Source organism: Labeo rohita, chromosome 7 (assembly GCF_022985175.1).
Source record: "Labeo rohita strain BAU-BD-2019 chromosome 7, IGBB_LRoh.1.0, whole genome shotgun sequence".
In the NCBI taxonomy this organism is placed as follows: domain Eukaryota; kingdom Metazoa; phylum Chordata; class Actinopteri; order Cypriniformes; family Cyprinidae; genus Labeo; species Labeo rohita.
Genome location: NC_066875.1, coordinates 39131766 through 39157346, shown reverse-complemented (window position 1 = coordinate 39157346; position 25581 = coordinate 39131766). Strand labels below are relative to the sequence as shown.

At 34.6% G+C, this 25581-nt stretch overlaps 1 protein-coding gene across 2 annotated transcripts; it reads right to left on the bottom strand.

The window, feature by feature from the left end:
* Positions 1-550: 550 nt before the first annotated feature.
* acap1 (ArfGAP with coiled-coil, ankyrin repeat and PH domains 1) lies at positions 551-25241 on the bottom strand. Of its 2 annotated transcripts, XM_051114231.1 has the most exons (24): positions 24820-25241; positions 24386-24653; positions 22022-22079; positions 20954-21073; positions 18739-18792; positions 18541-18599; positions 18177-18360; positions 17763-17807; positions 17554-17649; positions 14275-14349; positions 14070-14182; positions 13469-13520; positions 13120-13220; positions 12777-12888; positions 11704-11903; positions 11558-11627; positions 11364-11458; positions 11059-11252; positions 6738-6785; positions 6474-6646; positions 6270-6379; positions 4578-4688; positions 4395-4450; positions 551-1360 (listed from the first exon to the last, which is right to left on the bottom strand). In XM_051114231.1, exons 2-24 carry the CDS (start codon positions 24436-24438, stop codon positions 1266-1268), a joined length of 2274 nt encoding a protein of 757 aa, XP_050970188.1. In that variant the 5' UTR covers positions 24439-24653; positions 24820-25241; the 3' UTR covers positions 551-1265. The 2 variants fall into 2 exon arrangements, with proteins under 2 accessions (XP_050970188.1, XP_050970187.1); XM_051114230.1 differs by having other exon boundaries at positions 24386-25241.
* Between the last annotated feature and the right edge of the window lie 340 nt (positions 25242-25581).

The window sequence follows — 25581 nt, the reverse complement described above, 5'->3', positions numbered from 1 at the left end:
TGTAAAGTCTGAGACCTGGTTCATTCAGAGGTTTGGGGTTGGCAAAATTTTTAAAATGTTTTTGAAATAAGTCTCTTAAGTTCACCAAAGCTGCATTTATTTGATCACAAAAATACAGTAATACTCTGAAATATTGTTACAATTTAGAATAACTTTATATTTTAAAATATAAATTATTCCTGTGATGCAAAGTTAAATTTTTAGCATCATTACTCCAGTCTTCAGTGTCACATGATCCTTCATAAATTATTCTAATATACTGATTTGCTGCTCGAGAAACATTTCATATTATCAATGTTGAAAACTGCTTGATATTTTTTTTTTTTTTGTGGAAACTGTTTGCATTGTTTCTTCAATTTGATTGATAGAAAGTTCAACAGAACAGCATTTATAACATCATACATGTTTAATTGCCACTTTACTATCAATTGAATCTGCCCTTGCTGAATAAAAGTATTGAGAAAAGTCCACAGACCCCAGACTTCTAATGGCAGTAACAGTAGTTCAAGTGTTAAAGGTGTTTTAGGTTTTCTTGCAAAATTCTCAGAAATGCAAGTCTTGAATCTTTTATTTATTTAGCTACACATACTATCGTTTTCACGGTAATTGATTTATACATGTTGCTTAGAACATTGCATGCTCACAAAACAACAATGAACCATTTTCAAACAGGTTTGGTCTTATAAAAAGAGAGATAAAAATTATAAAGAAAAAAAAAAGAAATAAAATTGTACAGGAAAACCAAGCAAACAGTTATTTCTCACCCAAAGTAACATGTACATTCAAGTTGCATTAACACTGTGGCTCACAACATAGTGAATAAAAAGAAGAAAAGCAACTTGTCTGCTAAAAAATCATCTGAATTAGGAAAATCTAAAATGAGAAACACAGAAGCATCCACTCCACCACTCCGGCTTGTTGTCTCGGTTTCATATCATTTGGAATGTAAACTTGCTCAAATTATAAATTATTCGGCTACAGACGGTCTACGAAAATGGGAAACACCAAAATGATCGCTGACATCCTAATGCCTAAACCGGGATAAATATGCAAAAACCCAGATGTTTAGACCCACACTCATGTACGGAAGACAAACCAAATGAAGCAGCATTTCATAAGAGGTGTTTACTGTGGGTGTCGTTTCAGCAAAAACAAAAAAACAACAGGATGCTATAACTTCATTTTGTCTACTGGAGTGTGTGTGTGTGTGTGTGTGTGTAAATTGTATGTATTGGTGTAACATTGACATCTAGTGGTCAGGTTGTTCATTTCATGTCAGCGCTACGGCGCTTAAGCTTCTCTGGATTGTTGGAAGCCATTTGGGAGAAATCCCTGAAAATGTCATGATAGGTATCATCACCTGCAGGAGGAAAGAAATACAGAGAGAGACAGAGAGAGAAAATGATTATTAGCAGAATGTTGTCTTGGGAGTAAGCAGCACAACTTCAAACAATATGCAAAACGTCAGTTTTGTGTATTGTTCTTTTGCCTGCTTTTGTTGCATGATTCTCTATTCAAATAATCACATTTTACTTCCTAAACAAACTATGTATTACAATCACATTCTATATGAGAGCGTAAATTATATCCCTGCTTGTGTGTGTGTAAATGATTGCAACCTGTTGTCTAACAGAGTTTAGCAAAATGCTTGAATCAGCTTGTTGAGAGCACCATCACCCAGAGGAAGAGTTTTGATTTGCATTTGTAACTGTACATAAGTGCAGCATCTATGCATACATAAAAGCGTACGGTAGCAGTAAATTACCTGTGGCACGCAGTGCAGAGGGCACACACTGCAAGCAGTGGACACCTGGCCACCCGTCTCAGGACATGCACACACACACAAAGCACACACAGCAAAAACAGATTTGTATACAGAGACACAGATGGACGAACTGCCTTAAACAAGCCCCACAGCAAAACAACAGATGCAAAAAGCATAAGCACCACAAGACAGCACACAAGTGAACATCAGGCACTGGAATAAAAGCATCAAATTAAGAGCAACAGAATCCTACTGGAAAGTCTAATATTAAAAGTGTTCATAACAAATGGACTTTTGACTGCATTTACAGTTTTAAATATATGACAATTAACTTTAAATATGTTGGTTGAACGGTGATGATACCCCACACAAATATCCATACCCATCCCATAACAGCTGAACCATTTACAAGGCAAGACAGCATGATTAGATGAATAGTATGATTACATAAATGATTAGACAATTAGCTTACAAAAGAAATTTCAACATGCTGATGTCTTGCAAGCACTGTAATGACTGGCTGTGGAGTTTATCTGTATCATAAAGGTGCAGTATGTAATACTGACAGCTAGCAGTTAATGGGCACTGCAGTCCAAATTCAGAATATTGTTTCTTCTGCTTCCTCAGACGTAACACTCATGCGGGTTGCCAGCTCAAATAGGAATCTGCGCAATTAACCGTGGAAGGCAATGAGCCTTACACTGTAAACTGATTAATTTATTTATGCCTTTGGTCATAGAGCTTTTTAGATAGATGGCAAGGCTTTTTATGTTGGCTAAAATCTCTGAGCTAGTTTGTTTGCAAACTGGGTGGAGACACACACACCAAAACAAAAACAGACATTCCGACACAGAATGCACATTTTCAAAGTAGAATAACTGGCTGTAGCATTGTTTTTCAGAGAAACAAGTATGCGAACTTAGCATGTTTCCAGACTACCTGTGAATGGACACTACAAGTCAAATGTTTTTGAACAGTAAGTTTTTAAATGTTTTTTAAAGAAGTCTCTTCTGCTCACCAAGCCTGCATTTATTTGACCCAAAGTACAGCAAAAACAGTAAAATTCTGAAATATTTTTACTATTTAAGACAACAGTTTTCTATATGAATGTATGTAAAAGTGTAATTTATTCCTGTGATCAAAGATAATTTTTTAGCATCATCACTCCAGTCTTTAGTGTCACATGATCCTTCAGAAATCATTTTAATATGTTGATTTGCTTTTCAAGAAATATTTATTATTATTATTATTATTATTATCAATATTTAAAACAGTTCAGTACATTTTTTTAAAGATTCTTTGATAAATAGAAAGATCCAAAGATCAGCATTAATCTGAAATAAAGAGCTTTTGTAAAATTATACTGTACACTATACCATTCAATATATATATATATATATATATATATATATATATTGATCAACAGTGATGATAAAGACATTTATAATGCTACAAAAGACTTCTATTTTAGATAAATGCTGTTCTTTTGAACTTTCTATTCATCAAAGGAACCTGAAAAATTCTACTCTGTTTTCAACATAATAATAATAAATGTTTTTTGAGTAGCAAATCTAAATATTTAGATGATTTCTGAAGGATCATGTGACTGGAGTAATGATGCTAAAAATTCAGCTTTGAAATCACAGGAATAAATTACATTTTAAAATATATTCAAATAGAAAACAGTTATTTTAAATAGTAAAAACATTTCAAAATTTTACTGTTTTTGCTGTACTTTAGATCAAATAAATGCAAGCCTGGTGAGCAGAACAGACTTTTTTTTTTTTTTAAATCTTACTGTTCAAAAACTTTTGACTAGTAGTGTACTGTTTTTTTATGCTTTGGCACAGTCATAACTACATACAGCACCTTTAAACCAAACTGTAATGCCTCTCACTGAACATGAAATAAATCAAATATAACTTGTTAGTGGAGGAGTATTTTGGCTTTTCAAATATCTGAAGCCTACGACAGACGGAGAGAAAACACTATACATTCCACTTGATGTGTTTCTAATAGCTGAATAAACACCAGCCATAACAAGATCAGATTTGTGTAAATGCAAAATGTCACAGAATATTGCTCATGCAAAACCATACTCATTACAAACAGTACTAATAAAACATAGTATGTAACATTTTATCAAAACATTAGCACAGGTACTAAAAGCACTAAAGTCCGATTCATTTCTTGCTACTGAAACGTAGTGTTATCTATAAACATTCAGTGTTTCTATACATTTTAAAGTGCTTTTTCAAAGTGCTCAAATCCACATAGGCCCAGTTTCACAAATAGGGCTTAGAATAAACCATAGATCAATTAGGACATTTAAGTAATTTTGAGACAAAACAAAGACACTGATATATTTTTAGATCAGTCCGCTCAGACTTACATTTTAGTCTAGGACTAGGCTTTAGCCTTGTCTGTGAAACCGGGGGGATAGCGTTCGCTCTTTTTAAAATTCTCTGTTAAGCTCAGTTTTCCTCATCTAAATTTACAGTCAGTTAATTCTGACCACCTGGTGCCCGACCACTGAGATGGTTCTTGATAGTTTGAAAGCTTTTCTTAGTGTGTCCAATCACAGACCCAGTCCCACCCCCACCACCAGAGCCCTGCCCCTCAGAATGACCTGATGGAGTGCCGTCCATCTCCCGCATCTCCTTGTTCATCTTGGCTATCCGGAGTCTAGGAGGAAAACCACAGTGGATAATATGTTAACTGAGTTATTAGCAGGAAGCACTTCATCAAATGTATTCTAAGCTAATTAGCGTCCTTTTCAGCTGATGCTCTGTGTTGGTCTAAGACTACTTACAGCGTGACGATGTCAGCGTTGGCGTTATCTATGGCGATGCCAATTGGGTCCTTGTCATCCATGTCTTTTGCGTTGTAGTCCGCTCCTCTCTTCAGAAACAGACACACCAACCTACGACAACATAGAGATATGTTTGAGAAATGTGTTTGACAGTACATATAGTACTTGACACTGATCTGATTCAGTTCACAAGCTCTCGATTCACTTTTTATTCTGATTTCAAATAGATTTGATTTGATTCAGATTCATCTGGGCATATAATGTTCATTTTGCTTATGTATGAAAAAAATTCTAAGGGGACCTTCAAAATTGCACATTACAACATACATTACATTACATTACATTACAAAAATATTGATTTAAACTAACAGGGCCCAAAGTACACAGGTTAATTTTCTATTTCTATTTTTTTAATTTTGCACTTTAATAGATAATAATCAACAACCAAATACTGCTCTATGTATACTAACTGAAGTAAAATGTTAAAATAAAAACATTTAAAATTAAAATTATAAACTCCTATGAAAGAGGATAAAGGGTTTTTTGTCTGGTCGCACAGTATGTTTTTTATTCACAAAAATAAATAACTAAATAAATTATTCGATGAAAAACAATGAAATTTATTGAAATTAGACTGCTGTGCTTTTATATTGCATATTTTATAAAATAAAAATGAAGGTAAATGACTTAAAATAAATATTTTTTTGAATTACTTTGATTTTTTATTATTATATTATTTATTATTTTACTTTATTATTTATATATATATTATATAAATTATAAGCACAAATAAATCTCAGCTTAACTGCAGTTGATTTATTTTAAGTAAAAATAACTACAAAATACAGCTAACTAATACAATAAAACACAATAAAAACATGATTTAATTTTAATATACTTCAAAATAGAATTTATTTCTATGATGCAAAGCTGAAATTTTAGCATCATTACTCCAGTTTTTAGTGTCAGATGATCCTTTAGAAATCATTCTAATATGCTGATTTATTAATAATTCTGAATATATATATATATATATTTTTTTTTTTTGGAACCTGTGATTTTTTTGATGAATAAAATGCTCAAAAGTACTGCATTTATTCAAAATAGAAATTTTGTAACAATATACACTGCCATTCAAAGTTTGGGGTCAGTAAATTTTATTTCATTTTATTCAGCAAGGATGTGTTAAATTGATAAAAAGTGATAGTAATGCCTCATATTGTTTTAACTTTTTATTCATCAAAGAATCCTGAAAAAACTATCACAGGTTCCTAAAAAATATTAAACAGCGCAACTGTTTCCAACATTGATAATAAATCAGCATATTAGAATTATTTCTGAAGAATCATGTGACACTTAAGACTGGAGAAATGGCCGATGAAAATTCAGCTTTGCATCACAGATATAAACTATATTTTCAAGTATATTAAAATAGAAAACTGTTATTGTAAATTGCAATAATATTTCATAATATTACCTTTTTTTTGTATATATTCTTTAGCCACAAGGCTTTAGATTCAAATGCAGTATCATATATTTAACAGCAGGGTGCACCACTGCTGAAAAGCATTGCAGGAAACCCAAGATCAATCTCAGGATTTTAAGAATCTTTATAATTGTTCAAATGAAGACTAATCAGAATTATTCTGAAAAACTCAATTTTTACCCAGCTATAATATCTAAGACTGTTACCCTGTATGTCCCAGTATGGTAGCATGGTGTAGTGGTCCCCTCCCGTTCGAGTCCACCTGGTTAACATTAGCGCCATTCTGTAGAAGAAACTCACAGGCTGCCAAGGAATTCTACAGAGAGAAATACACAGTAATTATTCATTGTAACAGTTATGCAATACACACACACAACATGAACAATGGACTCTCACACAAACACACTTACAACCATAGCGGCTTGTATTAGTGGAGTTTTGCTGTCTTCAGCCACATTGACCCAGTTGACATCAGCGCCGTGCGCCAGAGCGTCTGCCATGAGAGGGAAATGCTGCATTGCCGCAGATCGATACAGCAAAGCCCCTGGATGAAGACCACTCAGATCCTCCTCTTCATCATTATCTGTACAGAGAGACAGAGAGTGTGTGAGGAGGAGTTTGTGTGGTCAAGTGGATATGCGAACAACATATCTGTGTGTGTGTGTGTGTGTAACCTTTATAAGAGCCGGAATTGTTCTTCATTATGTCACTTGGGCTCAGGCCTGCAGGGGAAACAGTAACAGCCCACTGATTAGATCAGTCGAAACTGGAACAGACACTTATTTTCATTGTTTTAATTTACATGTCTTCATGCTTGTTTGTGTCACAACTACAGCTGCTACAGTTGTGCATTCGTTTTTATTTTTAATTCTATTTACGTAGATTTCAGTTTGGTCATTGTTTATTTTTTATAGTGACAGTTTAGGTTTTATTTAGGTCTGTCATTAGTCTGTCATTAATTAATTAGTTATTAAAACAACGCGATTAAAATATTTTAACGCAGTTAACGCACAAGCCCGGCCCCCAGACTTGTATGTCATCTTATATTTCATATAGTTGACTGTTAACAAATATGATGCAGGGCAACAGCTCCAGAATTCCAGATATTGGTGCAAAAAATGTCGCTCTATGTTTTTTTGTCTCATATTTATATGTATTACATATATCACGAGCAGCAACAGCAAATATGACATCAGTGCCAATTTTGTCCCGATCTATCACGAGTTTAAATGTGATTTTATACAACAGTTCAATAAATAATAAGTTGATATTGTGTTATATTTTAAACACAATATTATGTGTTTATGCTCAGTTTTGCAGAGAACATATTACCTGTAAAGCCATAGCAGAACTGTTGTGTGTCTTTTGAATCCACGTTTTGAAGGAATACTGTAAACCAATGATTTAAAGGAGAAGTCCACTTTCAAAACAAAGATTCACATATAATGTACTCACCCCCTTGTCATCCAAGATGTTCATGTTTTTCTTTCTTCAGTCATAAAGAAATGTTTTTTGAGGAAAACATTTCAGCATTTTTCTCCATATAATAGACTGATATGAAGCCCAGAGTTTTAACTTCCAAAATGCAGTTTAAATGCGGCTTCAAACGATCCCAAATGTGGTTGTAAATGATCCCAGCAAAGGAAGAAGGGTCTTATCTAGCGAAACGATTGGTTATTTTCATAAAAAAAAATACAATTTAAATACTTTTTAATTCTCAAACGCTCAATTTGTCTTGCTCTCGTTAAATTCTGTGTATTCTGGCTTGAGCCAGTTTGGGTATGTCAACAAACTCCAATCGTATTTTCTCCCTCAACTTCAAAAATCATTTCAAAATCATCCTACTTCGCTGCAAAAGTACCGGCCCAGTCTTTGCAAAGTAAACATGCAAAAAAGATCAAATACCCTTAACAAAAAAGGTAAAACAGCGATATAGGGCGATTTTGAAGTTGAGGGAGAACATGAGAAGTGAGTTTTTCGACATACCCTAACTGTCATGAACAGGAACAAAAACAGTCCAGGCAGAGTAAGACAAGACGAGCGTTTGAGCATAAAAAGTATATAAATTGTAATATAATTATTTTTTATGAAAATAATTGATCGTTATGCTAGATAAGACCCTTCTTTCTTGGCTGGAATCGTTTATAACTGTATTTGGGATCGTTTGAAGCTGCATTTAAACTGCATTTTGAAAGTTCAAAATCAGGGCACCGTATCAGTCCATTATATGGAGAAAAATGCTGAAATGTTTTCCTCAAAAAACATAATTTCTTTACGACTGAAGAAAGAAAGACATGAACATCTTGGATGACAAGGAGGTGAGAACATTATATGTGAATCTTTGTTTTGGAAGTGGACTTCTCCTTTAAATAGAGAGCATTTACGGAAATCCTGAATGAATCAGCCACTTGAACGAATTGAATTTATGACTTATAAAGACATTTACTGCCAGCTGCTGGCAGATTTAGCTTCTTATTTAGAGTAACATTTCAATATGATCAAAAATAATTAAAAATAATAAAAACCTTAAATGCATACCCCAAAAAATGTAAATTCTGTCATCATTTACTCACCCTCATGTTGTTTGAAACCTTTCTTTTGTGGAACATAAAAGAAGGTATTTTGAAGACGGTTGGTAACAAAGCTGTTTTGGTTACCAGTGACTTTCATCGTATGAACAAAAAACACAGATGTTTCTCAAATTATCTTCCTTTATGTTCCATAGTTTACGTTATACCGTTGTAGCCTAAATGTTTGTGTAACTTTGTGTAACACAAAAATAGCTTAAAATAATCTTTTGTGGCTATTTTTTTTTTTTTATTTTGTGATTAATTAGATTAATTAATCAAAACATCATGTAATTAATTAGATTTAAAATCTGAATCGACAGACAGCCCTAGTTTATTTTATAGCCATATTACAATTCAGCTTTCATGTATTTTTTGTTGAAGTGATAAGTTGAGAAAGCAACAGAGCATCGCCAGAGTTTAGACTTACTTCTCAAAAAACACAAACCTTTGTGTACAGACATCTGTGTTGGTTCTCATACTTCATGACCAATACATTTACATTTTTTTTTCAGTCTTTTGTGGCAAATACAGAGCTTACACTTGTGATTTCTATTTTTATACTGGCTACAGAAATTCCACTAGCCTTTTAAAATTGTACTAATTTCCATGAATTTACCTCTTTTAAAGATTTTATTCATTTCCATGACTTGCAGATTTTCCAATGTCACTCTGATGCAATATTTCATTTACACTGAATTATTACACAGCTGCATCTTTTATAAGCAGAACTGCAAGAGGATACAGTTCAATGTTCACGAAACTGACCTTGACTCAGCATACCAGTGCACACTTCCGTGCAAGCTACGTGCAAGTTTGTTTATAACAGAATAGAATAGAATTCAAAGTTCTCTCTGGTATTTGTGGTATAATTAGTGCCCATCTTTGTTATGAGTATCAGTAACTTTACTGGCATCTCATTGCCATCTGCACGTAGGATGTCTTCCCCCACACAGACACATAGGTCACATTATTCCATGTGATAAGTGTTTGAGGACTTTCGAAACAGACTATTTATGTTTAGTTAGTTGCATTACATTGAAGGAATAATCAATGACAAATGACTCACCCTCAGGCCATCAATGATGTAGATACATTTTTCCTTCATCAAAACAGATTTTGAGAATTTAACATTGTATCACTTGCTCACCAGTGGATCCTCTGCAGTGAATGGGTGCCATCAGAATTAGAGTCGAAACAGCTAATAAAAACCTCACAATAAAGTAATCCTAACGACTTCAGTCCATCAGTTAACTTCTTGTGAAGGAAAAAGAAGTTTGAATCTCATTCTGATGGCACCCATTTACTGCAGAGGATCCACTGGTGAGCTAATGATGTAATGGCAAATTTCTCCAAATCTGTTCTGATGAAGAAACCCATCTACAACTTGAATGGCCTGAGGGTAATTTTTTTAGCAAATGTTTATTTTTGGCTGAAGTATTCCTTTTTTAACCAATAGTTTTTGTTTCGTATTACAATAATACACTGTGTATTTACTATGCTGCATTGTAAGTGATAAACAAAAAATACCGTTTCTCGTGGAAATGACTGTGCATGTACACTAACAGTAAAAAGTTTTAGAACAGTAAGATTTTTGATGTTTTTTTAAAGAAGCCTCCTAGGCTCACCAAGCCTGTGTTCATTTGGGCCAAAGAACAGAAAAAAACAGTACAATTTTTACTATTTAAAATAACTGTTTACTATTTGAATATATTTGAAAATGTAATTTATTCCTGTGATCAAAGCTACATTTTCAGCATTATTACTCCAGTCTTCAGTGTCACATGATCCTTCAGAAATCATTCTAATATGCTGATTTGCCGTTCAAGAAACATTTTTATTGTTATTATTATTATCAATATTTGAAACAGTTGAGTACATTTTTCATTATACACTACACTATTCAAAAGCTTGGAGTCAGTATTTTTTTAAAAGAAATTATAGAAATTAATACTTAATTTTTTTTTTTTTAGCAAGGAAGCTTTACATTGATCAAAAGTGATAAAAAACATTTAAAATGTTACAAAAGATAAATGCTGTTCTTTTATCAAAGAAACCTGAAAAAGTCTACTCAGCTGTTTTCATCATAAGAATAAGAATAATGAATGTTTTTGCGCAGCAAATCAGAATATTAGAATGATTTCTGAAGGATCATGTGATTGGAGTAAATGATGCTAAAAATTCAGCTTTGAATTCACAAGAATAAATGACATTTTAAAATATATTAAAATAAAAAACAGTTCTTTTAAATAGCAAAAATATTTCAAAATTTTACTGTTTTTGCTGTACTTTGGATCAAATAAATGCAGGCTTAGTGAGCAGAAGAGACTTCTCTACGAAACATTAAAATCTCACTGTTCAAAAACTTTTGACTGGTAGTGTATATGTGTAAATTCTAGCATGTTTTTTGGCATGTGTGTCTTTGTACCTGTGAGTCGTGGCAGAGTGGCTCGGTTGGGTTTGGGTTTGAGGGGAGGGCGTGTGTTGGGTTTGTCCTGTGTGTTTGATCGGTTTCGTCGGGCACTGGAGCGCCGCAGGACAGTTCCTCGCCCAGTCTCTGGGAGCTTGTGGATGAATTTCTTCTCAACATATTTAGAGCGAATCCACGACTCCTTATCTTGTCTGAAAAAAAAAATAACAGTGTTATACAGACTACATTTAATTCCAAACAAGTGGATTTTTGTGATTACAGTCACAGTAATTATATAATATATAAACAAACACCTACTGTACCTAGGACTAGAGGGGTGGGGCTTCTTAATTGTGATCTCTTCAATACGCGCCTCATAGATCTTGTTAATGGCTGTGTTTCCCAACTCACACATGAGCTAGAAAGAGCAGAATGGACAAAAGGAGAAAAAGTGTAACTAATCAAAGTGCATGTAGTATCTCATACACAAATATATGAGAATGATGTCTATGCTTACTTTGACAAGTTCTGGCTCCCATGAGTCCAGCGTCAGGGATCGTACCTTCGAGAAGTGGACACCTAAACTCCTGCAAAACACACAAAACGATTCAGATGCACATTCATGTGATGCATTATATAATTCTCTGTGTATATTTGGGTTACCTGTGTATGCCAGAGCAGGTAATGCACAGCGTGATGCCCAGATTGATAGAGGCCCAGTCAGGTCCAGGCTCCCCGCAGTCGCAGCACTGTCCATTCCCTGAGATAGCCTGCACCTCCTCCAGAGCCTCCCGACCAGACGTTTCCGGCTCCCCAGAACTCAAACGCACACTTCCAGCAGACACCGAGCTACAGCGATCTCTCTATTTAATACACAAACACGTCCTTTTATAACACTCTTTTTTATGTCCTTCATTTAAATATAGCATTTTAGCTAATTCTGATTAATTCAGCACACTTTTAGACATGATTGTGTAAGTGGAAAATTATAAATTGTTTACTCTAAAAATAAAAAAGTATTTTTATTATATAAAATAAAATAAATAAATTCTAAATAAAAAAACGAATTGAACAATTAAACAGTCATTACCTCTGACTAAAATAAATACAATAAAAAAAATTTAAAACAATTTTATATTACATCGCATATAACTATAAAGCTAAAAAATTAAATATGAATACAAGTAAAAACAGTAGTGCAGCTTTCATATATGTGACCCTGGACCACAAAACCAGTCATAAGGGTCAATTTTTTTTAAATTGAGATTTATACATTATTGGAAAGCTGATGTATTGATGTATGGTTTGGTAGGATAGGACAATATTTGGAAAATTTGTAATCTGAGAGTGCAAAAACATCAACATTTTGAGAAAATCGCCTTTAAAGTTGTCCAAATGAAGTTGTTAGCAATATTACTAATCAAAAATAAAGTTTTGATATATTTACAGTAGGAAATTACCCATACAATGTATTTTTGGCTATCGCTACAAATTTACCCGTGTTAATTAAGACTGGTTTTGTGGTCCAGGGTCACATATGTCTAAATATGCATGTGCGTGCTTTACATTAATCATCACATTATTAATTTTAGTATAGACTTGGTGCTTTTGACATATCTACTCTGTAGTAATATAGTTTTACAATATAATATAGTAATTTGACAGGTTTATATAAATCTGTAGAAGTCTTTGATATGTCTACAGTTATCAGTTAAATGTATATGTGTGTGACATACTGTGCCAAAATTGTCATCTCTTCTGTCTTGGAATGCTGAGGCGATGCTGTTCTGGACAGCGCTGATCCAGCTTTGCTGTTGTCGCTCTGAATCAGCCTGTAATAAACAGCTCCTACACACACACACACACATAGAGATCCTGTCATTTGCAGCATGAGTGGGTTATGCACAGACTTGCCTAAATGCACAATAACATATTTACAGCACTGTTTACAGTCTAAATACAGCCCGAACCCAAACACAAGAACACAAGAATCAGAAAAATGTTGCATGCTCAAAAATACACATATACATTATATTCCAGTTCTGACAGATTCGTATACACAAACGGAGAGAGACTCACTTGGAGGGAGAGACGACCTCAAAGCAGAATCGTCTGTCTTGTTCACTGCAGGGCTTCACTGTGCATAAACGCAAGTCCTCCACAACAACAGTGATCTGCTCCTGATACAGAGAGAAAGAAAGCTTGTTTAACATAAAACGTATGTTGTCTGCATGTGCAGTGTATAAGGTCACCAAAAACAAAAGAACAATTAAAACAGACTCTCGATTCTCTAAAATTTCCAATTCCCAATATGCTGTGGTTTGTGGGTGTGTAAATGTATCAGTATATGTGTGTGTGAGAACTGATGTGTCATTGCTGTTATTGGCTCATGCTACATTATCTTTTTGTTAGACAATCTCATACTTACATTATGTTTCTTTTGGTAAACCAACTGATTCTTCTGAATAGAGAACCAGCGCCTGAAGTATGAACACACGCACACACACACACATTTCATGGCCATGTAAGGTATTAATAATGCAATCAGATATATGATTGTAATTCATCACAGAACTCTGTAATTCAACACAGACTCTGAAATCGCACTCAACAGACAAATGCAAAAGAGAAAGCAGTCAAAGAGCAAATACATCTATGTAAAAGAATATGCATGTAATATTTAAATTATATGATATAAAAGAAAATTTCAAACAGAATATTTGCCAATGGGCTGATACAATTACAAAAAAACACATGAGGAGAGACAGGCAAAGAAAGACTTGTAATTGCTCACAAAACGGCACATAAAATTATTATACATAAAATAATTTGCATTAACAGTTTTAAAAATATGGTTTAAAAATCATAAAAAATAAGTGCATAATCACATTACACAGTAATAAATCATAATATTAATGTTAATTACTTACTATTTTGTGTTTATGTAATACATTTGCTTATTAATTTTAATTTTTAAAATCATGTTAATATTTCTGTGATTGAAATTAGAAATCGCTGGAGTGCTGTACCTGCTCCATGTTTTGAAAGCATTGCTGGCTCTCTTGTACAGGTAACCTTCCATTGCGATGCCATTGGGTGCATCTGGGCTGAAGTCCATTATGGAGTCGTCATATGACACATCCTGAAGACACATTAATACATCTTCCTTAGATGCATGTATAGTGTCTTTGTGTACAGATACAATGGTGTTTGTATTTGAGAGAGTCTTACTACCTTTTTCTTGACAGCACCATGTCTCTGCTCCATGTCCCTTTTCTCTCTTGCAGAATTCAGGACTAGTTGAGTATACTACAGAAAAAGAGGAGCAACAAGAAAAAGTGACATTTTAAATTCTGACCTGGGTCACTTTACTATATATAGAAATATTATTTTTTTGCTTTGTTAAAGGTCAGGTTGGAATGAAGTTATTTGATTTTACATAAATCTAATTTTCATCATAACTGCATGCTTGATTTATTTTTAATGTGACCTATGAATAAAATTATTCATGAACTGAACGATTGAAGAATGGCACAGAAAGGTATGCATTTATATAAATGTATATAATTTGTTTATACATTTAAATACATGTATTGCAAATGGAAGCCCGTTTCTGCCACTGAATAAAAAAAGGGGAATTTTATTTCACAATTGATGTTTTTTCTTAGAACTGCATGATGCAAACTCACAATTTAGATATTTTTTTCAGAATTGTGAGATATGAACTTGCAGTTGCAAGATATATGAGTTTATATCATGCAATTCTTAGAATAAAGTCAGAATTGTGAGTTTATATCTCGCAATTCTGACTTTTTCTAAGAACTGCATGATATAAACTCACGAGTACAGGTTATAAAAATTGCTTGATTCTGACTTTTTTTCTTAGAATTGCGTGATATAAACTCAATTGTGAGTTATAAAGTCAGAATTGCCTGATATAAACTCACAATTGTGACTAAAAAAGTCAGAATTGCGAGATATAAACGTAAATTCTACATTTTTTTCTCAGAATTAAGAGATTGCTTGATAGGAACTCGCAATTGCGACTTATGAAGTCAGAATTGCAAGACATAAACTCATAATTCAGACTTTTTTCTAAGAACTGTGTGATATAAACTCACAATTGTGAGTTATAAAGTCAGAATTGCGAGATATAAACTCACAATTGTGACTAAAAAAGTCAGAATTGTGAGATATAAACGTACAATTCTACCTTTTTTCTCAGAATTAAAAGACATAAACTCACAATTCTGACTTTTTTCTAAGAACTGCTCACAAAACACAATTGTGAGTTATGAAGTCAGAATTGCTTGATAGGAAGTCACAATTGTGACTTTAAAGTCAGAATTGCATAACATAAACTTTTTTCTAAGAACCGTGTGATATAAACTCACAATTGTGAGTTATAAAGTCAGAATTATGAGTATATCTTTGTGAATTGTGAGTATTTTCTTAGAATTACATGATATAATCTCATAATTGTGAGTTATAAAGTCAGAATTGCCTGATATAAACTCACAATTGCGACTTATAAAGTCAGAATTGCAAGACATAAACTCATAATTTGGACTTTTTTTCTTAGAATTGCGTGATATAAACTCAATTGTGAGTTATAAAGTCAGAATTGTGATATATAAACGTACAATTCTACCTTTTTTCTCAGAATTAAGAGATATAAACTCACTATTCTCACTTTTTTCTAAGAACTGTGTGATACAAACTCGCAATTGCAACTTCTAATATCAGAATTGTGAGATATGAATGTACAATTCTAACTTTTTTCTCAGAATTGAGAGATATAAACTTACAATTGCGACTTATAAAGTCAGAATTGCAAGATATAAACTCACAATTGCAACTTCTAAAGTCAGAGTTTTTTTTCAGAATTGCAAGATATAAACTCACAATTCCGATTTTTTTTTAATTGTGTGATATAAACGCAAATGTAAATCTCAGAATTGCGAGATAAAAAGTTCCAATTACCTTTTTTTTTTATTCAGTGGTGGAAACGGGCTTCCATAATGTACATTTCTACACACATATATTACATTATGTTTTATGGATGTTATAATGGTTATTTACACATGTAGTTAAGGAAACATAATCTGTTTAGACAAGTATCTTACACCAATTTTAAAAATTATGTGAAAACCTCACAAACATCAGATTTGAGCAGAAAATCCTGAAAAGATGGAAACTCTTTGAGACTGAGGTTTGGACCTTGTAACTAGATCTCAGAATGGAAATTTAATTGCGTACCATACAATTATAAACACATGCACAGCGGCTCAGTCTAAATCCCCACCGCTGCATATAGTTATTATGTGACTTTTCTAGTCAAGAGTTGTGATGATAAGTCTGCTATAATTGTAGTCTCTCTGGTGTGCGGCGGGTTTCTAGGCCACAGTTAGTGAAGAGTCAAAGTGCACGCCACTCAGGGCTGAACTGAATGAGAAAGGATGTAAGACCTGCTGGCACTGGCTCAACTTCCTGACCTATATCAAGAAGAGGTCATAAAGATCACGTCCACCTTCGCTTGTTATCTTCCATGGACTTTCCTGTTCTCTCCCCCACTCTTTCCACTCCCTGCTGTCACTTCATTAAAACAAAGCTTTTCCTCTTGTCCCTGGTTCTTGTTAAAACACATCTCTGTCTCAGCCAGCTCTAATTTGAAATTGTCCCTCCATCCCAACATACTTTCAATCTGTAAATCACTCTAAAGAACATCACTGCTATGAATAGGCTCTAAAGATCTCTCTTGACATTTGTCATGCTAAGCTTTTCACCATTTCCTGTGCTTACAGGAAGCTATGAGCAGGTTTTGTGGTTTTCGCAGGCCAGTAGAAGGTGAGTAAGTTTCCTGTCTAAAACTTCTACATTTCAATTTCATGCTCAACAGTAACATTCAAGACATTACTTTGAAAACACTGCTGCATGAATATATATGAATCTTACACAACTTTTAAACATCAAATGAGCAGTATTTGACCTCGTCAGTAGAATTAAAAGCAAACAGATATTGGCAGATCTTACAATTTGCATGTGAGTTTTAAGCCCACGAACTTCAGCTGTTGTTTGTTTAGAATCTTGAAAAGCTATTTTTCAGCCGGTTTTACAATTCTGCAAGCACAGAAGTGTTTGCCAACGCACACAAACCCGTGTGTGATACATACTGTTTCCTGTTGTTGCTCACTCTGGCAGAAAACTTCCTGTCATGATAGTACATTCAGAGATCACATGATGGCCTATCACATTCCTGTCATTAGACCTACAGCCCTCTTTTTCAGTTCAAATGTTACACTTCTGATTTTTTTTTTACTTTACAACATGATCAATTTGATGCGACACTTTGAATTTGACACTAGCACTTGTCCTAACTGGTACTTCACACTTTTCCCTTCTTTCCTTCCTCTTTTTTAGTCATTTCTCCAAGCAGCTTCGCATGCCAATGACAAATATATTTGCTAACAGACACACAGATGAATGCATAGATGGATAAATTAAATTCCCTACCTCGTCACTCAGTTGTTTGCGGTAATTTTCCAGTTCTGTGAGTGATTGGTAGCCTTGCTGGAAGAACAAAGCCTGGGCCTCCATAAGAGAAAGCATCTGACACATTCACACAGAAGAAAACACACAAGCAACAGTGACTGTAAGTTACCATATAGTCCTGACCACTGTAATAAGATTCCCATTTATATATATTACACTATGACACATACCGCCATTAGAATTTCAGTCTTCTTCCTGGACTCAATTACATTAATCTGTTAGGAGGAAAGAAAATGCAAATGATACATAAGCATGCATAGCATAATACAAGAAATCCAAACAATCCAAAGTAAGAAAAGAGAACAGATGCTTCAGGTTTGTCTTCCAAAACAACACTTAAGTCACACTAAAATACAGTATATGACTTCCAATACATTATATAGTGTATACATATATTTTGTTTTTAACAATATGTATGTTCTCTATGTATCTACAATATATTTTTGCATTTTTTGAAAAAGTGTGTTCAGAAAAATGCCACTTAGTTTGATATTGTAGTACAGCATATGACGCAAAGATATTTATACATTCAAATGTGACTCAAGTGTCCAAATACAGTTTGAGGCTTCTGTATATGTTTGTACCTGCAGCACATAGTCCAGTGCCCCTGATCTGAAGGCTCTGCGTGCATTCAGGAGGTTATTGCTGGATTCTTCCACCTCATGCTGTTTCCCACGTGGTGCCTGTGCGTTCCTGCTCAGCGCCGCCTCCAGGTTCTCACTGCTACGCTCGAACTCCTTCCGTACATCCTTAAAACGCTTCACATCCCTTCAGGAGAGATAAAGTAGTTAGTAACTGCAATAAAACCGTTTTTTTTTTTGAAGGGTCAGGAATCAAGAAATGTTGAAATATGTATGAGATTAATGCATATGTTTGACAGACAGCTTTATATTGTTGGTATAACGGGGCAAAAATGTGCCTTTGAGGCAGAGGAAGAAAACACCTTACTCTTTCACAAAATTCTGTAGCTTCGACTTCACAGACTTTTGTGTTGTTTCAATCACCTCCTGTTGGGAGAGACATCATTCAAGGAATGGGACTCAAGCCAGAAAAAAAGTAAAAACAGGAACAGGATCTCCAGATAGACCGTTGGCGCAGTGGTTACTAGTAGTAACAGTAAAAGTGAAAAGGAAGAACTTGACCCACCTCTTGAGCACTGACAATGTCTGACAGCTTTTTAGAAAACTTTTCTAAACATTCCTGAAAGAAAGAAGCACAGCTTCTATTAGGATTCTATTAACTTTCAATCATTTTCAACTCATATAGCTACACAGGATTTTCCTTTTCCCTTTTCAGTTTAAAATTAGCAAACACACTGTTCAAAAGTTGAGTCAGTAAGATTTTTTATTGTTTTTTAAAGAAGTCTCTTGTATTCACCAAGGCCACATTAATCAGATATACAGTAAAAATATATAGTCATATTGTGAAAATTATTACAATTTAAATAACTTTTTAAATATTTTTAAAATATAATATACTCCTGTGATGGCAAAGCTGAATTTCCAGCAGCCATTACTTAAAGGATTAGTTCACTTCCAGAACAAAAATTTACAGATAATTTATTCACCCCCTTGTCATCCAAGATGTCCATGTCTTTCTTTCTTCAGTCGTAAAGAAATTAAGTTTTTTGAGGAAAACATTTTGGGATTTCTCTCCATGTCATGGACTTCAATGGTGCCCGTGAGTTTGAACTTCTAAAATGCAGTTTAATGCAGCTTCAAAGGGCTTTAAACAATCCCAGCTAAGGAAAAAGGGTCTTATCTAGCAAAACTTTTTTTACTTAACCTCAAATGCTTGTCTCATCTAGCTCCAGTGTTTTTTCCAGTCATGACAGTTAGGGTATGTCTAAAAACTCCCATCTCATTTTCTCCTCCAACTTCAAAATCCGTCCTACATCACTGCAGAAGTACTAACCCAGAATTTACAAAGTGAACATACAAAAGAGATCATACACACTTTACAAAGAAAAAAAAAAGGTAAAAACAGCAATTTAGGATGATTTTGAAGTTGGAGGAGAAAATGAGATAGGAGTTTTTAGATGTACCCTAACTGTCATGACCAGAAAAAAAAGTTCACACAGAGCTATACAAGACAAGCATTTGACATTAATAAGTATATAAATTGTATTTATTTATTTATTTTTTTTTTTAGAAAATAACCAATCGTTTTGCTAGATAAGACCCTTACTCCTCGGCTGGGATCAATTAGAGCCCTTTGAAGCTGCATTTAAACTGCATTTTGGAAGTTTAAAAGCTACATTTTAAAAGTCCATTACATGGAGAGAAATCCTTTTTGAGGAAATGTTTTCCTCAAAAAACATAATTTCTTTACGACTGAAGAAAGACATGAACATCTTGGAAGAAAAGGGGGTGAGTACATTATACGTACATTTTTGTTCTGGAAGTGAACAAAAGTTTTCCTTTAAGTCTTGAGTGTCAAATGATCCTTCAGAAATTATTCTAATATACTACTTTGGTGCTAGAATAAACATTTCTTCTTATTATTATTAATTATGTATATTTTTAATATTATAAATATCTTTTACCTGTAATCAATTTAATGCATCTTTGCGAAACAAATATATTAACTTATTTTTAAAAAAGTAATCTAACGGACCCCAAACTTTTGAACAGTCATGTACAGTCAAACCCAAATTTATTCAGACACCTTCAATATTTCTCACATTATCACAGTTCGCTGTAGTTTACAAAATGGCAATAAAATATAACAAGAACTCAGAGTTGAACAAATTAATCTTGATAATGTCAGATAAAGGTATGTAATGGATTACAATCAACCAAAAATTCAGATGACTGTTAGTATGACAATATCTATGCAGCTATCAATACTTTGTTGACCAATTCCAAGCAATGCTTAATTTAGTTCAGTCTGTGGTGTAAAAAGGTCACATTAGCAATTAAAGAAAAAACACTTAAACAAAACATGGTCAGGTCAAAGTGTCTGAATATTTTTTGCTCCCAAATTTTGTATCAATTTTACTGGTAGTCCACTGTATGAAGAATTTTTGGGTATAATATGTCACAGTGTACTTTATTTTGCTATCCTCACTTATATAAACTACAGTGTCGTGCACCCACTAGTAAAAAATATCAAACACTAGTATTTTCAAATCTTTCTTTCAGATACTTCCAGTCTGAGGTAAATCAGACCATCAAATATCTTCACATCCCGTACAGTCATATGTGTAATCGTACAAGTCTGGACTTCCTTGTTATTTTGATGCTTTTATGGGTGATCACATGTTCATTTACCGTCTCATGTATTGGCTAACCCACGTGGGTTTTGTGTACAGTAAGTAATGCTCATTTGAAATCCATTGCAGGACTGTTGATATACTCACCCCCATGGTTCGGTCCTCAGAACAGTGATGTCCCAGCTCTTTGAGGCCATTTACAAAGCTCTTACTGTTCTGGCAATAGGCACGGCCTGCATCCAGCATAGTGTGACACTGTTTCACCAACTACACAAACACACATTTTTCTCAGTTAAATAATGTCATATTAGTCATAGCATACACAAAAACCTGATTAAAAACTTCAGCGAACAATTGTTAACCAAATTATCATGAGATGAATAATAGGTCTCTGTGGTCTGAAACCGTCCAGTCTAATAAATTCAAGGGAAATCATCCTGGATTGTGGTTAAAAGCTTTTCAATTGGCAATTCCTCTTTGTAGTTCCTCTGCATAACACTATATCTCTTCACAAGACCATAGAGTGGGAGATGCACGCCAGAAGAGAGGAACAATGACTTTGTTTGAAATTAGGGAATTGAGCATTGAAGGTCAAAGCAATAAACCTTGCAGCAATGATATTTAGGTGTTTACTGTGTATGGTGTAAGTCTAAATATGAGACTGTGCTTTGTTATGGTTTAAAACAGTAGCGGAGACTTCAAGCAAACTGTAATAATAGAGAGTGCATCTCTGAGAAAACCACCAAGTCAAGGTGGTCTGTTCTAAGGTTTGTAATAGTGCATCAAAGAAAGCTTCAGGACGACCGTGGTACTCTTTCAGATTAAAAAACATTTATTATCAAATGCCTAGCAGAGACTTTTTTACATTTTATGATAAAAATGTGAGTGGGTGTGGTGCTTGAGCATGCAAAACTCACTGCTGACAAATAAATACTGACTAAAATCTCTACATATGACGTCAGTATAAATTTAAGGGATTTTTTCCCACCAGTTTCATCATGTGCAAGATGAAAATCATACATTTGAGCAATTATAAAGGTAGTAGTACTTTCACTTTTCTCCTCAACAAGCCACGTCTTGAGGTATCAATAATGTCTGAAGTAGAATGAGTTACACGCTGACGTTTAAATCTAAGTGTTGGTGGTTTGTTCATTAGTATGAACATTAGTCAGAGTGATTCTGCACTTAATAGTAAGTCTCTCAGCATTTCCTCACCTTCTCAAGTCTTGTCTCCAGTTCATTAACGTTGACCTCCACCTTCTCGATTTCTGCTCTGTTGAAACATACCACATACTTTTTCACACACAGAACTGAAAAACACCACTCAAACTGTTAAAAAGACTACATTTACTTGCACAAAACAACCAAGACGTCACAGGAAGTATTAAGAGGACTATTATTATTATTTAATTCAGTAAAGCAGAGAGGCTGTGTGATTTTGTGCATATATATCTGTATTCAGATGTGGGTTTGTATAAGTGAATCTTTGCTTATATGTGCCGTCAGACTTTCTTAAAGAATGCACAGAAAAAAACTCAGCTCTTTGCGGTTTCCCGCTTTTTCACACATACATTACAGACAGACAGAGAAATATGATGCTTATATTCTTCAGCTCAAAACTGAATTCAACTACTAATACAGAAACAGTGATTCAGAAACATAATGTTACAAAATAATCTAATAAATGGACTTTTTAGATCACTAGTTTTAAGTAAAGGCTAGAAAACGTGTAATACTGCATAATTTTTGCATGAATTTACAGTCTAGCCGAGTCAACGCTAGTTGCTGAAGAGTCTGCAGAGATGACGGGTTTCACAGAAAACTGCATAGTGTACGATGATCACAGACTTTTTAGAGTCAAGTCGAAGGATATCAAACATATTTGAAATGTTGAGCCTATTTTAAAACCCACAGACCTGGTTTCACAGACAGGGCTTAGGCTAAGCCAGGATTAGTTCATTTACGACGTTTAAGTAATTTTTATAAACATGCTTAGAAAAAAAATATTACCAGTGTGCATTTGGAGACAAAACAAAGGAACTGATATATTTTACGTCTTTTTCAGTTGAAACAGCTCAGACTTAAATTTTAGTCTAGGATTAGCTTACGCCTTGTCTGTTAAACCGGGGGGATTTTGTTTTCATTTTATCATGCGTCTAGCAATAAGGTGCATATTATTGTGTAAGTTTGTTGTATTTAGCATGATTTGAAGTTGTTAAGTCTATGATGCCAAGTATCTGTATCCTTTAACAAAGTTTTCAAGTGTATGACACCGACCTCCGGTTTCACAGACAAGGCTTAAGCCTAGTCTTAGACTAAAATGTAAGTTTGAGCTATTTCAGCTAAAAGAAACTTGCACTGACCGATCTAAAAAATATATCAGTGCCTTTGTTTTGTCTCAAGTTGCACACCATTAATGTTTTTTTTTTCTAAGCACGTTTATAAAACTTACTTAAATACTAATCCTGGTTTAGTCTAAGCCCTGTTTGTGAAACCGGGCCTTGGTGTTTTTGAATCTGTCGCTTTAAATGTGTTAATGTGAGCTTGCATCATCACAAATGCACTTTTTTTTGCATAAATGTGTCTGTGTATTGAAGAAAAAGTTGTAGCTTCCGAAGCAATCCACCCCTTAACACACTTCCTGTCTCCTGTTTATCATTTCAGTATCTCTCGTCTCACTTCCTGCTCCCCCACCACTAGCAGTCGTTACTTAGCAACCGGAGGCAGCCGCAGTCTGAAGTAAACTAGGCCTCGAACATGTTTGTGTCAGTGGCCTTCTTACACCTTCATGCCAACTCTTTCTTTCGAGTTGCTTTCTGTGCATGAAGGTCAAAAGCATCCATGCACGGCTGTACGTGTGGTTTAGACGAGTTCCACATGCTCTGTAAGTTTAGATCCGCATATGACAGATGAAAAAGGATATTGTGTGTGTTTATGCAAGTCCATTTCTGAGTGGCGATGACCTAATTTTTGAACTCGCTACACCCTCTGAGTCTGTTCCCTCTGCAGCCACTAAAACATGGCACTCAAACTTTCCATTATGCTGCCCACTAAATCTACAGCCAAACCAGAGAAAGAAGGCAGGGAGGAAACTTTCACTACTATAAGTTGCATATGGTGATTTTAAGAACAACTCAAAACCCTGGTCTTTAAAGACATTATTTTCTAGCCAATATATATTCATCTGAATGGTAAACGATGAGGAAAAAGTCCCCTCCTACTGTCCACAGAGCTACTTAATCATCATCCCGTTCATTCCTTCTGTAAGGGACCTAAGCAAATTCTTTCCAGAGCTGTGCGCGGCACTGACCGTTGCGGCGACATTTAACGCTGATCTGAGATCAGTTTTAATTAAGCACGCCCGGGCCAAAACCATTAAGCTGAACCGATTGACCTGATCCTGGAACTGCTTGGAAAGAAACCTGCTACGTCATCCCTTCTGCACATGACAGTGAAGTTTATCATTTTAATGTGGAGCACATGACCTGTCTTTGTAAAGATATAAAACTGTACAGTCGATATTATTTAGCGCTGTTAAACATTTTCAAAGTTATGTGGGGAAAAAAAAGAGCAGCTTACCGGAATCGCGGGGAGTCTTTCAGGCATTCTTCAAAATCCAGTTTGACAGTCATTTTGAGAATTACAAAGAACACAATCGATGCGAACAATTCTTTTAATTCCTCACAGTTTTTTAATGTGGTGTGTCCGTATAGAGATCCTTTACGCTGTAAACGGCCACCGCTGGGAGTCCACTGGTGTTGACAACATCAGGAATCGTTTAGAAAAGATGAATTAAACCAATCGTTTCCATTGGATGGTTTCGCTATAAATATCAGTCGGGTGTTGCCTTGTGAAAGCAAAGAGCATCTTTTCAAAACTAAACCCAAGTTTGTGTTTTTCAGGAAATCGCTTGAACGACGAGTCAAAGAAATAAAAATAAAATAATAATTTGTCAATAATATAAATACAAAAAAAGCACGAACGCTGGTATAAGAAAATTAAGCAAACCGTACCGATAATTATGGTTTCATCTCTTCCTAAATTTTCAAGAGCACGCTTTTATTATACGTCCCATTCTGCTCGTTTCATCCATCTATTAGTCCACAGATTCGTAGTTTGTACAGCGATTTGTGTTTCAGTTCATCAAACAGCATGTCCGGGTACGTTTCCCTTGAGAGACTGAAACTTGTTCGCACTTCGCAGGAGAACTTTTTTTTCCGCTCTTGAATTTGCCACAGTTGGTCCACCCCCCTTCGCGTGAGCGCACTTTATTTCCGGGTTTCAGATTTTGGTGCAGCAACAAATTAAAGCAGGCTGTAGATTAGCCGTTTTCAGGAGAGATTAACACTTATTGTTCTTATAATGTTATTACTGATTATTTCTGGTTTAGCTGACCGAAGGTCTTTAACTGAAACACATCTTGTTTCCAGCATCATGCTTTAATCTCATATAGACTTGTCATTGATTTCATAACTAAAAGACTAGCGAATGATTATTCCTCCACATCCCAGTTTCAGATTGGGTGTACAGGGAGTGTTCCCCACAGTTTCTTACGTCACACGTTAACAAACCCACACTGCTTTTGTCACTAATCTGCTGACAGCTTATCCATGTCCCGGTTAAACCTGTTATTCATAAGAAAGCCCCACCTGACAACAGTGACAGAAATCAAGCCAAAACCGAAACACACAAGCAAAAGCTGCGAATCTGAATCTGAGACGCAACTTAAAACAATCTTATGCAGCAACTGTAAGCCTGTTACATCTAACACATGT